This window comes from Lemur catta, chromosome 22 (assembly GCF_020740605.2).
Source record: "Lemur catta isolate mLemCat1 chromosome 22, mLemCat1.pri, whole genome shotgun sequence".
Classification (NCBI taxonomy): domain Eukaryota; kingdom Metazoa; phylum Chordata; class Mammalia; order Primates; family Lemuridae; genus Lemur; species Lemur catta.
In genome coordinates this window covers 5,953,426-5,969,736 of record NC_059149.1, presented here as the reverse complement: position 1 = coordinate 5,969,736, position 16,311 = coordinate 5,953,426, and the positions used below count along the sequence as shown (strand labels likewise).

Sequence of the window (16,311 nt, the reverse complement as noted above, 5' to 3'; positions counted from 1 at the left end):
GTTGGCGAGCATGTCCTCTCAGATGGCCAGGGCCTGATGGCAAAGAGCCTGAAAGCTTTGTGGCCAGAGGGCAGCGAAGGCAGCAGCCAATTGGGAGTGCCACCGAGAGGGGTGGCGGGCTGTCAGGAGGCAGTGTGCTGCCTTTGGTTGGCACGCTGGACAGTGCAGGCCGGACAGCCTGCGCGTTGGAAAGGTGAGGTTGCCACCTCTGCGACGTCCAGGATGAAGATGTAGGGAGATTGGACAGGAGCTGCCAGGATTTGTAGCTGAAGCAGGGAGAGGAGAGAGTTGTTCAAGGCGGGAGGTTTGCACGGGCCGTGGAAGGTGAGCAACGAGAGGAGCCTGATTCTTCAAGGCTCTGGCTCCTTGGCGGTGTCTGGTTAGTTTGTGGGGACATGGAGTAGAGACTGACGGAAAAGGAGGCGGGGAAGGTTTCTGCTGGGATTCATGTTGCCAGGATCGTTAGACCTTACTCGTGTCATTAGTTCCTAAACTGTAGTGTTCAGCAGAATGAGTAACTAGCAAACGTACCATGGAACCGGGTGTGGTGCACCTGTCAAGGGCTCTATTCAGTCAGATGTTACTGAAGTGCAGTGTTGTTAGTACTTTTAAATTGTCTCTTCTCTGGGAGGAGCTAAAAAGGGAATAATTAAGTTTCTGGTACTAAATTGCCTAGTAAATGACATTTCATATCAGGGGAAGGGAGAGGAGTTTTACAGTGAAATAAACTCTGAACCTAGGATTCTTAATTTTGATTAAGAATTTTAGGTATCTGAAAACTTTTTTTTTTTTTTTTTTTTTTTTTTTTTAAGAGACAGAGGTCTTCCTATGCTGCCCAGCTGGCCTCGAACTGCTGGGCTCAAGCCATCCTCCTGCCTCAGCCTCCCAAGTAGCTGGGGCTACAGGTGTGCTGCCATTGCATCCAACTGAAAACTATACTTTTTAAAGTGACAGCTCAGAGAAGCCAGTTGCGTAGTTACCAGACATTGCTATTGTACATTGGCCTGTGGTGTAATATAAAATACACTTGGTCTTTGCCTCTAGTTCCTGCTACAGAGATCCTAAAACCCTAGGGATTTCCTGCATGATGGGAGTGTCTTCTGTTATTCACAGTGAGCCCCTCCATCACACCTGCATCTGTGCTGACAGGTGACCAGGGCCCACTTGTGTGTGTGCTGACGGGTGACCAGGGCCCACCTGCGTGTGTGCTGACGGGTGACCAGGGGCCCACCTGTGTGTGTGCTGATGGGGACTTAGGGCCTACCTGTGTGTGTGCTGATGGGTGACCAGGGCCCACCTGTGTGTGTGCTGACGGGGACTTAGGGGCCCACCTGTGTGTGTGCTGACGGGTGACCAGGTCCCACCTGTGTGTGTGCTGACGGGTGACCAGGGCCCACCTGTGTGTGTGCTGACGGGTGACCAGGGCCCACCTGTGTGTGTGCTGACGGGGACTTAGGGCCCACCTGTGTGTGTGCTGACGGGTGACTTAGGGCCCACCTGTGTGTGTGCTGACGGGTGACCAGGTCCCACCTGTGTGTGTGCTGACCGGTGACCAGGGCCCACCTGTGTGTGTGCTGACGGGTGACCAGGGCCCACCTCTGTGTGTGCTGACGGGTGACTTAGGGCCCACCTCTGTGTGTGCTGACGGGTGACTTAGGGCGGGCCTGTACAGCCTTGGGCTAGGGCTGCGGCCCAGAAAGACCAAGTGCTTAGAGGGTTGGAACTTTCAGACCCCTGCCCCCGGCAAACGACCTGTGGCGAGGTGGGGGCTGGAGACTGAACTCTGTTAAGCTCTGTGAAAACTGTTGAACAACAAGATTTGATGAGCTTCTAGGTGCTGGAGGGCGGTGCCCCAGAAGGGTGTGGAACCTCCCCCATACCTTGCCCTTTGCATCTCTTCCGTCTGGTGCTTCCTGAGCCGTGTCCTTTATAGTAAGTCCATAAACATAGGTAAAGCATTTCCCTGAGTTCTGTCAATCAGTCTAGCAACATATTGAACACCAATTGGTAGCTGGTCAGCCAGAAGTGCACATCGTAATCTGGGACGTCAGCTGGTGTCCGAAGGTGGGGGCAGTCTCGTGGAACTGAGCCCTTAACCTGTGGTGTCTCTCGCGTGCTCCGGGTGGCAGAGTCAGAATTGAATTGGATTAGAGGACACCCAGCTGGCGTCTTGCTGAGGATTTTGCTTGCTGTGGGGACCAGCGCCAGTGTGTCAGAAGTGTGATGTGCGAGTGTATTGGAGAGGACACTGTTTCCCCAGGGCCCTTTCGAGCAGCCTTCGCTGGGGTGTGCAGGGCCCAGGGAAACCTGCCCTGCTGCACTCTGATGGTTCCCTGAAGATTAACTGAGAAAAGGCAGATACATAGAAGAAAAGGCACACTAATTTATTAACATGCACAGGAGTCTAACAGAGATCTCAAAGAAATGGCCAGAGAATTGATGCTTTCATACCATCTTGAGGTTGCAGAAAGAGGGGGCCCAGGGCATGGCCAGAGACGGGTTATGGTGGTAAATCAGTTTAGGGCAGCAGGACGGTCATGGGGGACAGCACAGGAGGCCTGGCCAGCCAAGCTGGTCCTGCAGTGCCGATGACCTCCCTGCCCTCTGAGAGAGAGAATAGATAGTAGAGGTTTCCTTCAGACCTTTAACACATTAACTGCCATGTGAGCTGTATTTAACTCAAGCTAGTTTTGAGCCTGGGGCCTTGTGAAGCATATGTAACTCAAATGTCTCTTCACCTTGTGAGTTACGAGAACTCTTTTCCAAGTTGCATATAACTCATGTACAGAAAACAAAAAATAAATTTTTCATTAAATTAGAAAGGATTGGTTTGCTTTTGGAGCTTTTATTCTGTTTTCATAATAAAACACTGTGGCCCCAGGGAAAATTATTTTTTTTCTAGTGTGGCAGTAAATGTGTTAAAGTGTCAGACCCCCTGTCAGTCTTCTCTGGATCCTGGCAAGAGGTGGGGCAGGGGTGCTTCCGAGAAAGCCTGTCTGCACGTATTGTTTACTTCCCTTTATTTCCTCCACAGATGCCGTCTCTCCCACAAAAGACAGCTTTTCAGCTATTCTTGTATTTCTAGCCCTTCTAGCTGTCTTGAAATATGTCAAAGAAGCATATTTTGGGGTGAAATATTTTGGTTTCCTTCAGGTAAAAAGAATCCAGTTCACTGAGCAGCCATTTTCTTATCTTGTCTTTTTCTTTCTTTTCTTTTCTTCTCCTCTCCTCTCCTCTCCTCTCCTCTCCTCTCCTCTCCTCTCCTCTCCTCTCCTCTCCTCTCCTCTCCCCTCCCCTCCCCTCCCCTCCCCTCATCCTCCCCTTCTCCTCCTTTCTTTTCCTTTCTTTTCTTTCTCTTTTGTGAGACAGGGTTCTCGCTCTGCTGCCCAGGCTAAAGTGCAGTGGCATGATTATAGCTCACAGCAACCTTGAACTCCCCGGGTCAAGCAGTCCTGCTGCCTCTGCCTTCTGAGTAGCTGAGACTACAAGGGCAAGCCACCATGCCTAGCTAACTTTTCTATTTTTTGTAGAGATAGGGTCTCACTATGTTGTTCAGGCTGGTCTTGAACTCCTGGCCTCAAGCGATCCTCCTGACTTGGCCTCCCAGAGTGCTGGGATTATTGATGTGAGCCACCGTGCCCAGCCCGACCAGCCATTTCTTAACAGGCTGTTCTCAGCTAACCAGCCCTCCCCTCTTTTGCCCTGCCCTTGTGACTTTGGGCAATTCTTTCCTAAGCACAGAAGCATTTTGTAATGTTCCTGAAATACTGAAAAACAGGAGGCCAAGGGGATGTTTATTACTGAGCTGTTACAGAGCTAGGAGATGTGGAATCTCAATGAGCAGATGCCTTTCCACTGAAGACAGAAACCCACAGCCATCTGGAATTCTGCATGGCGAAACAGTCTTCAGACAAATTCTCCTCAAGAGCCCTGATCTCCTGTGTTCCCTGTCTGTTGCAGTCTAATCTAAGTATCAGGATTGTCAGCACAGAATCAGGTTTTTCTGTTCTGACTATTCTTGCAACACCAAAACAGAGGCCTGCCCGAAGTGTAAAATGCTTGTTGCAAACTCTCTTGCCCTGTTTCACCTCATCCCTAGTCCAGGAAACCAGATGGAATTTACCTTCTTCCATTTCAGGAATTACTACCATTTCCTTCTGGAAAAGGTCTTCCATGCATAGAACCAAAAGATATCACTGGCCCAATGTCTGAAGTACAGAAAATGGGTTACCGGAGTTTTCTTGCCTTTGAACTTTTTTCGAGTGGGTGACTCTGGGAGCCGCTTTTTTTCTAGACAGTGGAGAGTAAAAGAGTTTCCAGGTGAGATGAGGTCAGGTCACTGATGGAGCTCGGGTTCGGCGCTCGGCTTTGCCACACGGAGCGTCTTGCTGATCCCTCAGGCTCTGCCGGAGCATCCGCGCCAGATGCTTTGGGCCGCGTGCATTTTGCCGTGTCAGGGAATGACAGCATTCTTTCCCACCGTGCATAACTGCAGAAACAGATATTTGGAAAGGTATCTTTTAAAATATCTGTCCTATTTTGTTAACTCATTGTGGACTTAGCTTTTTATTCAGTGATAACATATTCAAGAGGGAAGAAGTAAGCTCATGTTTTTACCTCTCTTTCTTTGATAGTGGAAGAGACCCAGACTCTGGCTTTTTACTTCAATGCAGAGGATTTTTAATTAAGGAAGAGAGTTTTTCCATATCTCTTCCAGAGTTTGTGTATTTCTGTGATAATGAGGACAATTAGGGTGCTTTGCATTTCCCGGGTTCTACCAGACACATGATTTCAGTGGTTCCTAAGTGACCCCATGAAGCAGGAGGTCAAGATAGTATCAGTCCTGTTTCGCAGATAAAGAGACCAGGAGTCAGAGACTTGGCATATTGCTTAAGGAACACAGCTAGTGAGTGTTAAACTTGGGAATTGAATCTGGATTTTTCTTTTCTTTAATCTCTATATAGTGTTCTTTTTTTTAACGCTATTAAGCCACTCCAGGCCTTTCTACGTTACGTTGTGGGATTCTCCCGTTACTGGGCAGTCCAAACACATGCATCTATATATATCCTTGAAAACTGAAATTGTTGCTTTCTTGGATTAATTTGGTGGCGGGAAGTAGTTTACAGGATGCTGGGTGTTCTGGTTTGTGAGTAGCTGCTGTGGGGCAGTGCAGGGGACGGCGAGGTCCGTGTGCCATCAGCATGAGCTCCTGATGTGACCAGGGGACAGAGTCCTGAGCAGCTCACACGAGCTTCGAGCTTCCTGAGTGTCCAGCTGTTGGCTGTATCAGCTGAACTGGGTCCTGGTTATGGGGGTGGGGGTTGAGTTTCCTCGTTGCCCTTTAGAACATGTGCTTCTTGGCTGCATCTGTCTCAGGTGCCTGGGGTTGAGGCTGTCACAGAATGGAGGGGGGTGCTTGCTGACTGGGCAGGGTCTCATTCTTGCCCTGTGTTCTGCGTCCCCGCAGTGGGCCACCTTGAGAATGGAGAGAGGCGCCAAGGAGAAGAACCACCAGCTGTACAAGCCCTACACCAATGGTAAGTGCCACTTGAAAAGTGTGCCCACGTGCTTTTCATTCCACACGCGCTGTTCAGCGTGTAAAATGTAGGATGTGACTCTGGCTGTTTCTCCGTGCTGCCTCCCAGCGTGCTGCTTCACACGTCTGCTCTTCTGCAGGAATCATTGCGAAAGACCCCACTTCGCTAGAAGAAGAGATCAAAGAAATTCGTCGAAGTGGTAGCAGTAAGGCTCTGGATAACACTCCAGAGTTTGAGCTCTCCGACATTTTTTACTTTTGCCGCAAAGGAATGGAGACCATTATGGATGACGAGGTGACAAAGAGATTCTCAGCTGAGGAGCTGGAGTCCTGGAACCTGCTGAGCAGAACCAATTACAACTTCCAGTACATCAGCCTCCGGCTCACCGTGCTGTGGGGCTTGGGAGTGCTGATTCGGTACTGCTTCCTGCTGCCACTCAGGTGAGGGGGGACGGCAGGAACAAGCGGCCGCCGCCCCAGCATGATGCGAGATGGGCCCGCGTGCCTGTCCCTGCTTTGTCTTCCTACTCAGACAGAAGGGTAGTGTGATTCTCCACTGGCCAGGCCGTCTGACTCTTGGAAGGGTGCCCTGGAGATTGTCCTTGAAAGGCCCTTGGATTCTTGCATATCAGACAGAAACAGTTGGGTTTCTTAAAGATAGTCACCTAGGTGGACCCAACGCAGGGACAGGGAACACCTTGTACTTTCTGGTCACTTGGCCCTGGGCACGGCTCGTTCTTCCTGAAGCTTGGGAGCCAGTACAGAGGCAATATTGATCGCTCAGCTCTTGGTGAGCCGTGTGCCCTTCTGGGTATGTCTTGCCAGATGCTGGTACCTTCAGGCTCTGCCTCCCGTGGCTTCACAGAGAAGCTGTGCCAGGGTGTCAGGCCAAGAGGGAGGAGAAGGCAGCGGGGCCTGCAGGCAGAGCAGCCATCTTCAGGGTTTTCTGTCCTTCCAGACGCCCGATGCCTGAGGAGAGGGTGTCAGCCAAGGGCAGCTCCAGAGTGCACTGTCGGTTTGGGATCAGAATGACCTGTGGTTCTCACAGGCCTGTTCGAGTCTCTAGAGGGAACTCCTATCCACATCTTAGGTGATCAGATCTTGGAGGTGTTTTTTGTGATGTTCACTTTCATTTTCACATGTTGGATTCTATACTTGTTGCAAGAATGTGTTTGCTGTATTTTAACTTGTCTTGTTCTTACAGGATAGCTCTTGCGTTCACGGGTATTAGCCTTCTGGTGGTGGGCACAACCGTGGTGGGATACTTGCCAAATGGGAGGTGAGTAGAGTGCAGGAGTTGTGTCTTAGGGCAGTCAGTCCTGGGAACAGTGGCTCCGACACTGAAGGCCAGGCCATGTGTCTGGATACAACCAAATCTATGGGATCTTAGATGCATGAAACAGCCCAGTGGTAACAATGGCACTAGCAGTACAGTTTTTTACTTTTTTTACTTTATCTGTGACTGTTCTTTTTGCCCTCCAGTCGTTATATTTGTCTCATTTTAAAGATAAAAAGGAGAAGCCACAAAGTCCAGGACTCAGATGTTAACAGATTTTACAGCATGTTTAGTTTTGAGCATTCTAATATGTTAATAAATTGGTGAGAGGGTAAGCTTTTAGAAAATGATTTGAAATGTAGGCAGGTTTTGTCTGGGTGGGTTTTTTGGGGGGTTTTGTGGGGCTTTTGTCTTTGTTTTTTCAAGAAAATTTTGTTCCCTTGGGGAAGTTGTGGGGCTAGTAAGCTAGTAAACCTCTCTTCTGCCTGGGCTGGCCAGGAGGCTGCCTATGCCTTTGGCCTGTAGCCTTTGGCCTGCCGCTGGGTGCTAACTGGAGACGTCCTGACCCACCTGTGCTGGAGAGTCTAGGGCTTTGAATTCTCAACGTGTTAACTTAGGTGAATGTAAGCAAGTCTCGTTGTTAAGTCTTTGTTTCCTGATGTGTAAACGTGATGCTAGTTTATTACAGGATTTTATACCACATGTACTAATGTTTATACAAGTACTTTGCACTATAAAGGACTGTTAAATTGTTGGCGCCTGCAACTTTTCCTGTCTTCGTATATGTAAAACAAAACTCAGAATCCTTGCTGTGTTGCAGGTTTAAGGAGTTCCTGAGTAAACATGTTCACTTAATGTGCTACCGGATCTGCGTGCGAGCACTGACAGCCATCATTACCTACCACGACAGGTGAGGGGGCTTTTGCTACAAAGGAGATGGTGCCGGCAGAGACCACCACTCACCTGTCCGGGGCAAAGGGGAGGCTCTCAGGAGGTTTCAGGCAGAGCAGATGAAGCGTGGGAGGAGAGGGACCTGTTCCACATGAACTGTTTCACACTAATTTTTTTGCTTTGCACACGTTTTAACCCCAGGGAAAACAGACCGAGAAACGGTGGCATCTGTGTGGCCAATCATACCTCTCCTATTGACGTGATCATTTTGGCTAGTGATGGCTATTACGCCATGGTAAGGTCTCTAGAGGCAAGACCTCTTCCTTCAGACTGGTCAGGATGGGGAGGCCGTGGGCCCTTTACAGGGCTGTGAACACGCGCTTGCGCACGGGCCCCTGGGACGCTGAGAGGAGACTCTGAGCAGAGCGAGTGTGTGTGTGGCTGCGGGGGATGGGTCAGACGTGGAGGCAGACCCGGGAGCGGGGAGGCCGTGGGCCTTCGAGAATCTGCCCAGGGAGGGGCACTTTGACACGAGGGAGGGCTCAGCTTTATTATTTTGTTGTAGAGTTTTCAGTTATCTTTTTCTTTATGTATCTCTGGTATTACCAATTAAAAGTGAGCAATCTGCAGGTAGCAATCACGTGTCCAAGGTTGCAGAGCTTATTTTGTGGGATCTGGAGCTTGCTCCTTACGGTGGGGGACCGAGTGAGGATGCCGCAGCACTCACGAGTTGTGTTGGGCCAGGTGGGTCAGGTGCACGGGGGACTGATGGGCGTGATCCAGAGAGCCATGGTGAAGGCCTGCCCGCACATCTGGTTCGAGCGCTCCGAGGTGAAGGACCGCCACCTGGTGGCCAAGAGGTAACGGGCACAGCGCTGCTCTTCCGTGTGACCAGCTGGGAAGAATGCAGGAAGCGTTTCAGGGATAGTTGTTCCCCACAGCGCAATTCTAGTATCTTCTACAACGAGCCTATACTGTTTTCATAATAAATTTTTCCTAAAACGTAATATAAGAAGTCTAGAGACCCTAGCGTTATTTACCAAGTTAGTAACGTTTCTTTATTCATCATACCCATATGTAATAAACAAAATACCAGCTTTTACTGTGATGTGAAATCTCAGAATGAATCCATTATCACAAAAACAAGCTTAAGACAGTGGAATAAAGTGCTGCTGTGGCTTTCAAACTTGGAAAACAAGGCAAGTCTGGCACCAGTAACGGAGGGAGGTGTGCAGTGGACAGAGGGACGTGCAGGCGCAGTGGAGACTGTCTTCCGCAGGGACCGGTGAGCCCTCCACTGAGTCCTCTCCGCTGCATCTCAGGGACAGACGCCGAGCCGGGAGCTGGAGGTCCAGCCCAGCGCGGCTGTGCGCAGTCAGGCAGCAGCGTGTACCGAGGGCGCCTTGTGCCAGGCCCTGAGGCACGTGCCCCTTTTAGGGGCCCCAGAGCTGAGCAGTGTCCTCTGCACAGGCGCTAACACCGAGCTGAGCGACTGCATGAACTAGGCAGTGGTCGTCTGACTTTCTCTCCCCTTACAGATTTCTTCTTTATGAGCTTTAGTCGTGGGCTTAAAAAAGGTCAGGTCATATTTGTTAACTTGTTTTTATATATCTAAACTGGCGTCACATAAAAATAGGTTATTTATAAATGCATTTTGACAGTAGTGGGTGTAAGATTGTCTCACCCTTGTTTTTTTCCTTTTCTAAAGACTGACTGAGCACGTGCGAGATAAAAGCAAGCTGCCTATCCTCATCTTCCCAGAAGGTAAGAGGAGCTGACTGCCACCGGCGCTTCGTGGGCGCACGGGAGTGTGACTGTGGCGTTCCCAGGAGCCAGGCCCTCAGCCCGTGCCGGGGTTAGCTGTCTGCACCTTGATTGACTGTAGGACTGGAACTCGGGGCGTTCAGAGCCGGAGCCAGGGTGCACTTTGTGTCGGGGTCCGTCCTGCGCTCCCGCCAGCAGAGCCCTCAGGTCCTTCCCACGGCCACTGAGCGCCTCTGCCCTGGCTGGGCTGGCGTGTGCCACGCAGGGAAGGGGTCCTGGGAAAACAGAACCGAAGCGTTGCCATGTTTTGCCAGTCAGTGTTCGTTCATAAGTTAGGGATGTGACAGATGTATCTTGCGTGAGGCGCCATTAGAAGAATTTTGATTCTTAGGTTTAGTCTTCAGGAAACACCTAGTATCTGGGTAAAGCACTGACAGAAATAGCATTTTACCCTCTCCTGCGTTTTAGGAACCTGCATCAATAATACATCGGTGATGATGTTCAAAAAGGGAAGTTTTGAAATTGGAGCCACGGTTTACCCTGTTGCTATCAAGGTACAAGACCTGTGGGGGTGCATGTTGTCACTGTCACAGCAGCATGAAGGGGATGCAGTGGGAGGGGCGGAGGAAGGCTGCTAGGCAGTCGATCCTCTGGGCCGCGTGGCCCGGGGCTGGGCTGGGTGGGTGGATGGCCAGGGGAGGAGAGCGCTAAAAGCCCTTAAGGGCCCAGGAAGAGTTTGGACGGGGAACAGACACATACCAGCCTACACCCGCCACTGTCATCGGGCAATGGCACACACTTCTCAAGCTTTGTATTTGTCCCTCACTCCTTACCTCTTTTTCCGGGGACCTGGCTGGGACGTGGGCTGCTCTCGGGAGGAGGTGGCTGACTGCAGGGGACGGGTACGGTCGCTGGGCTGGCTTCTGCCTCTGCAGAGAGGGGAGGTGGGCGGGTCCTCGTTCCAGTGGGGTGGAAGAAACAACCCCCCACTACGCAGAGTTACCGCGAACCCCAGCAACGGCTCCTCGCAGTGAAATGCCTCCTGAGAGTGCATCTGATCTGTCCCCACCCTCTGGAACTTGTCCCATCGCCCTTCAAGCTTCCTGGAAAGAGGGCCGTGATTACCCCCTCATCTTCGCTGCTTTCCTCCTCCTCCTCACCACATCACGTCTGTCCGATTTCATGATAGACACGTGTTGTTTCCAGAGGAACCCCGGTCTCATGGCGTTGCTCCTGAAACACACAGGCTGTGTCGGGGTGATTATGGTGCTCAGGCTCGTCTGAGGCAGGCAGCAGGAGCACGCCTGAGTCAGAGCCGTGCCCTGCGAGGGTCTGCGTTGTCTGCAGAGCTGGTTCTCGACGTTCTTTTCGCCTGGTGCAGCTGTGGGGTGAGCTGTTCCTCTTGGTCAGGTACACGCTCACCAGCCGCTGCCCTCCACCACGTAGGCACAGGACCAGGGCAGGTGACAGACAGATACTGGCTGCAGGGGCCTCTGATGGGTGGCTGGGACTCGCCAGGGCCGCTTGCTGAGGGCGGCTGTCTGGGAGCACCGTGCGTTAGCAGCGCCCACGTTGGTGTGGGAGTGGCAGAGGCGTGTGGTGTGCGCGAGTGCCGTCCTGCCTCCTACATCAGTCGGTGGTCGGTGCTCGACGGTGCTCGCGTCACGAGCTGTTGGCGGAAGCCCCCGTTGCTGCCAGCACAGCAGGGCCAGACGCTTCAGCTGCATCAGCATCCCCTGGAGGGATCCTTGAAGTGGCCAGAGTTTCTGAGTTCTCGTTCTAACGTGTTTCTGGGCAGTGTTGGTGGTGCTGGTCTGGGGACCGCTGTGACGCCCACAGTTCGGGAGCCGTGGCTCCTGAGCGCTGCTGGGACGTGGACCCTTGGGAGCGGCGCAGCTTCTCTCCAGAGTAAAACGCATGGACGTCTCACTGTCTGTGCATTCGGTCCCCAGAGCAAAGCCACCTGTGGTTAGGAATGCCCGTGCCTCAGATTCATTCCTCATTTTTGTGAAGCCTGGGTTGGTAACCAAACTTGGATCACCTTGGCAATTTCCAGGCTCTTACTACATTTCCACCAAAATTAAGTCAGCATTTAACTTTGAGGCATTTATTGCTATTTCGAGCTTTTGCCTTCTTTCTCTCTCTGCAGTGTCTGCCCAGCATGGAATAGAGTCAGCCCTAAACAGAGGGCTCTCACCCGCAGATTCTGTCCACGCTGTGCCTTGTGAAGCACAGTGACGGTTCCTTTCTAATTACACATGTAAGCTTAGTTTTTAAAATGTACTCTTTGCTCTTATTTCTTTTTGGTGTTTTGAATCCATTGAGCCTTCTGTAGTGAAATCCAAATGTCTTTCTGTACTGAGGGCTGTGATTTTGGCAAACTTATCCAATTTTTATTCTGAGAATCATAAGACGTGGGCTGGAAAGGCCTGCAAGATCTCACAGTTCAAACCACGCGCTGCCCACGTGTCAGTCTCGCCTGCAGCACCCTCCACTGTTCCCTCTCCATCTCTCCTGAGGAAAGACAGGGTCTCATTCTGTCCCCCAGGCTGGAATGCAGTGGTGTCAGCCAGAAATCTCAAACTCCTGTGCTCAAGTGATCCTCCTGCCTCAGCCTCCCGAGTAGGTGGGACTGCAGCCGTGTACCCCCATGCCCGGCTAACTTTTCTGTCTTGTAGAGATGGGGGCTCCATCTTCCACACGTTGGTGTCAGACTCATGGCCTCATGTGATCCTTCCGGAGTGCTAGGATTACAGGCGTGAGCTGCCACACCCGGTCAAAAGGGCATTTTTGGCATCGGTGGCAGCGTGGTCCTGTGAGATGACTCTCGAAATTGTCTCTTTTGATTTCCCACTTTCTGGTCCTGAGTGTTTGCTCTGTAATTACACAAAGCCTTGTCTGCAGTAGCCCTTCAAGTGTTTGATGACAGCTCCATGGCACCGTGTCTGGCCATTCTGGAGGACTCATGGCTCCTGTTGCTCCCTGTCCAGCTCCCTCCAGCACGTCACCCCGCCTGCCCTCTGTGTGGCGTGTGGCGATGAGTCCCCAGCTGCAGCCGCGTTGTCTGCAACTCGCCCCTGGGGTGTAGCCTTTGCCGCAGTAGAGCTGGCACACGGGAGGACCTGGCGCTCCTGCCTCTTGGTAGGAGGCGCGGGGCCCGCGCGGGAGGCCTGACACTGGTGTGTCACCTGCTCGTGACCAGTGACGCTTCAGTGAGCGCAGCGCCGCCTCCTGAGCAGATAGTTGGCTTGGTTAGAAGTGTAACCACAGAGACATATCATACACTTTCTGATTGTTTCCTCCGTGATCTGGGCACCGGAAATGATACAAAAAAGCAAATGGTTACATAAGAAACTACCTTTATTAGCCGAATGGCAGGATGGTGGGGACAGGCCTCCTGAGAGGGGAGGGGCGGAGGGAACTGTGGGGACGCCGGGGCACGGGTGTGTGGAAGCATGTTTTCCTGGCTCTCTGTTTTTGGGTGCGTGTGGAAATGTGGACACGGAGCACACGCCTGCAAGCGAGACCGGAACCGGCCCCAAGGAGGCTGTCGGGGCATCTTCCCTGGTGCCCCAGCAGAGACCGGCTTGGTCGGGAGACAAGCAGGTGCTTCAGAAGAGCACGCAGGGCCTGGGGTCCCCTTCCACACCCTGACACTGCCCAGGGGGCCTCCATGGAGGTTGCTGCTGGCCCCCACATTGTGAGAACCACTCGCTTCCCACGATGCAGCTCTGCCTTGTCTTTCAGTACGACCCTCAGTTTGGGGACGCCTTCTGGAACAGCAGCAAATATGGGATGGTGACGTACCTGCTGAGAATGATGACCAGCTGGGCCATCGTCTGCAGCGTCTGGTACCTGCCCCCCATGACCAGAGAGGTAGGGCCTGGGCAGAGGCCTTCCCTCGCCTCTGGGTGGCCACGCCTGGCCACGCCACTTCCTTCGCCTGGGCTGAGCGGTCCTGTCCGTGCTTTCTTGCAGGCAGATGAGGATGCCGTCCAGTTTGCGAACAGAGTGAAGTCCGCCATCGCCAGGCAGGGCGGCCTCGTGGACCTGCTGTGGTGAGTGCAGAGCCGGCTGTGAGCCAGGTCTGAGACCTGCATCTCCGGAGCAGGTGCGGAGTCAGCGGCTCCCCGACGTGCAGTGCTCCAGGGTGCGGGATTAACGCGCCAGCTCTAGAGGAGCGTTTGACTCCTTGTCCCTAGTTCCAACTCAGAGGTGCCCTGTGCTGCCTTGACCTCAGAGAACATGGCATCCAGGGTGCCGGGGCTGAAGCCGTTGCTTCTGTGCACCTTTCTGGGGTCGGGCCAGTGTGTCAGGGCACCGAACAGTCCTCGTCTCTAGGTGGGGGTGACCTGGGCTTACCTGAGATCCTCACAGGAGGATGGACCTTCTCTGGTCTCAGTGCATTTGGCAAAACTGGACCATCCTTAGAAAGGCAGACGCTGCCTTCATTGCACTTGGCTTGTTAGCGAATCGAGCAGGAGTTGACGCACTTGCTCTGTAGAGAGTCGGTAGATGTGTGGGGCTCTGTGGACCCTGTGATGCTACTGTCGAGTGACAGCATCCAGAGCCGATGCACACACGTGAGCGTGCAGTGTCCCCACGGAGCTTCAGTGACAGGAACAGGATCCGGCCTGGCTGTGGCCCATGGCCACAGCTGACCAGCCCGTGCACTGGAGTGTGAGGTGGTTGCACCCCAGTGACGGGAGGTGGACGGGGGCGAGTGCTGGTTCAGAGAAGCTTTCCACCCTCTAGGCCCGCAGGTTCACGTGCAAGGACTTAGAGGGATGTTATGAGAAAGAAAGGGTAGAATTTCAAATTTTAAACTGAATCGTGGGTTTTCAGGTCATGGCTCAGCCCTCGCGTTTATTGAGCACGTGTCACATGCCACTGTGTGGCTGGTGCCCCATGCGGTAACTCACTCCGTGCTCATAGCAGCTCCATGAAGGGCAAAGATTTTGTTCCCATCCTGCGGACAAGAGCTGACACTCGGGTTAAGTCACTTTTTTCCAAAGTCATAAAATAAGCACTGGAGCCAGATGCTCAGCCGAGGGCTGACAGGTCTCAGAGCTCAAAAGCTCGGCCTCCACGTCCCGTCTCTGAGGCTGAAGGAAGACCAGGGTGGCTGCTTCTGAGAACGTGCCTTTGCTGTGGATGTCAGAGGGCGTGGTGGCAAGGCTGCAGTGGGCTCAGGTGTCCACAAGCCAGGGGGTGGCCATCGCCCCGGAGCTTGGGCGAGGAGTGGGGTGGCAGGTGGGTGGGCGTGCGCCCCTGAGCAAGCGGCCCCAGCCAGGTGGGTGCGGTGGGCTGTCGCGGAGAAGCCAGGACTCTGAGGGGCAGTCGCAGGAGTGTGAGCGTCTGTCCACTCTGGCACTGTCTCTTGGGCACGGGAGAAAGAACGAGCCTTTCCCCTCGTGTGTGTGCTCAGCATGAATTCGGAGCCTCCCTGGGTCTGAATTATGCAGGTTACATTTTGCAGATCAATTTTACAGATGCATTATGAGCTCAGTATTTCTGAAAGCGTGGCTCCCTTCCATGGTGCCAGAAAACCTCCTCTGTCCTCCGCGTTAAGGTGAAGGTGAGTGTCGGAGCAGAGAGTTTCAAAGGCCTTGGCAGCTTTAAGCAGTTACAAAGAACCTTGGACATGAGGAGTGAATTCTGGCCCCAGGGCAAGAGTGAGCCTTTCGAGGTAGAAAGGTGGCTTGGGGGCTGGGAGCCGGTTTCGGAGGTCGTCCTAAGGAGAGAGCCGTGGAGTGCTCCCGTTTCTGGCAGGCTTTTCTTGAGTTTCCGGCAGCACCGTGCGTCCCCCCTGGTGTGAGGGTGCCGGGAAGCCTTCCTGCCGTCACAGCCGGGCTCTCTGACAGGGACGGCGGCCTGAAGAGGGAGAAGGTGAAGGACACGTTCAAAGAGGAGCAGCAGAAGCTGTACAGCAAGATGATCGTTGGGAACCACGAGGACCGGAGCCGCTCCTGAGCGTGCCGAGTCCCGACCGGGAGCCCGCTGGAGCCGCCGCCACCCCGCTGCTGCCCCTTCCACACTCAGGCTCTCCGGGCTGCGCTGGATCCCAGGACGCAGCCGCTTAGGGCCGCGCCGGGACTCCTGAGCGCCGGGCGGCCAGCCTGCCCTCCGCGGCCTGAGTGCACGCTGCCGGGCGGCGCCACCCAGGACGAGATGCCTTATTTCTTTCGAGGTGGTCGCTGGAGGAATGCCATTAAAGTCAACTCCACCTGTGCACGTTGTGGGGGCTGAGTGGTTGGGAAGCGCCAGCCGCGTGCTTGTGTCAGGGACGGCGGGTGCTAGTCTGTGACGAGTGCCCACGTGCCAGGGACTTTGCGGGGTGGGGCACCCGCGCCTGGGAGAGGCACTGCCGGGGCTTCCACGTGGCCATCACCCCTGCCCTGGAGCTCCGCAGACTTGGTAAAAAGAACAGTGTTGTCCGCAGGGACTTTCAACAAAATGAAGTTTTCAGTTTTGTGCTACTGCTTGTGGAAAGTCCCAGGGGGGTGGAGGGGCCAGGTGGGCCACTGAGTGTCGTGGGGAGACCTGAGAGTCACTCTGGGTTCAAACTCCAGGGCTGAGCCTGAATTCCCCATGTGACTTGCTGTTTGTCTAATGTGTGCCTCAGTTTCCCCATCTGTAACATGGTCAGGAGGGGAAGGGTGGTGACACCTACCTCACAGGGTTGTTGTGGGGATTAAAGTGCTCCTATGAGTGAGGGACATGTGACGTTCAGTGTTACAAGCGCAGGGCCACGACACAGGGCACGACAAGTTCTGAGCCCAGAGCTGCCACACAGGGCTTTGGATTTGCTTTTGTGAGTAAATAAAAGTGGACGGTGAATGAA

General features: G+C 53.3%; 1 protein-coding gene across 6 annotated transcripts in view; it reads left to right on the top strand.

Annotated features, from left to right (window-relative positions):
* The window catches only part of GPAT4 (glycerol-3-phosphate acyltransferase 4), a 36,387-nt gene extending 20,076 nt beyond the window's left edge, over positions 1 to 16,311 (top strand). For 4 of the 6 annotated variants that reach the window (XM_045535747.1, XM_045535746.1, XM_045535749.1 and 1 more), the window contains 11 exons: positions 5,468 to 5,537; positions 5,677 to 5,977; positions 6,741 to 6,815; positions 7,633 to 7,722; positions 7,905 to 7,998; positions 8,448 to 8,563; positions 9,412 to 9,467; positions 9,936 to 10,021; positions 13,215 to 13,343; positions 13,446 to 13,525; positions 15,332 to 16,311. In XM_045535747.1, the coding sequence (XP_045391703.1) occupies positions 5,468 to 5,537; positions 5,677 to 5,977; positions 6,741 to 6,815; positions 7,633 to 7,722; positions 7,905 to 7,998; positions 8,448 to 8,563; positions 9,412 to 9,467; positions 9,936 to 10,021; positions 13,215 to 13,343; positions 13,446 to 13,525; positions 15,332 to 15,440 (1,206 nt within the window). In that variant the 3' untranslated portion in view covers positions 15,441 to 16,311. Of the gene's footprint in view, positions 1 to 3,070; positions 3,154 to 5,467; positions 5,538 to 5,676; positions 5,978 to 6,740; positions 6,816 to 7,632; positions 7,723 to 7,904; positions 7,999 to 8,447; positions 8,564 to 9,411; positions 9,468 to 9,935; positions 10,022 to 11,616; positions 12,066 to 13,214; positions 13,344 to 13,445; positions 13,526 to 15,331 lie in introns of those variants that run through there. The other 2 variants (XM_045535752.1, XM_045535751.1) reach the window with 2 other exon arrangements.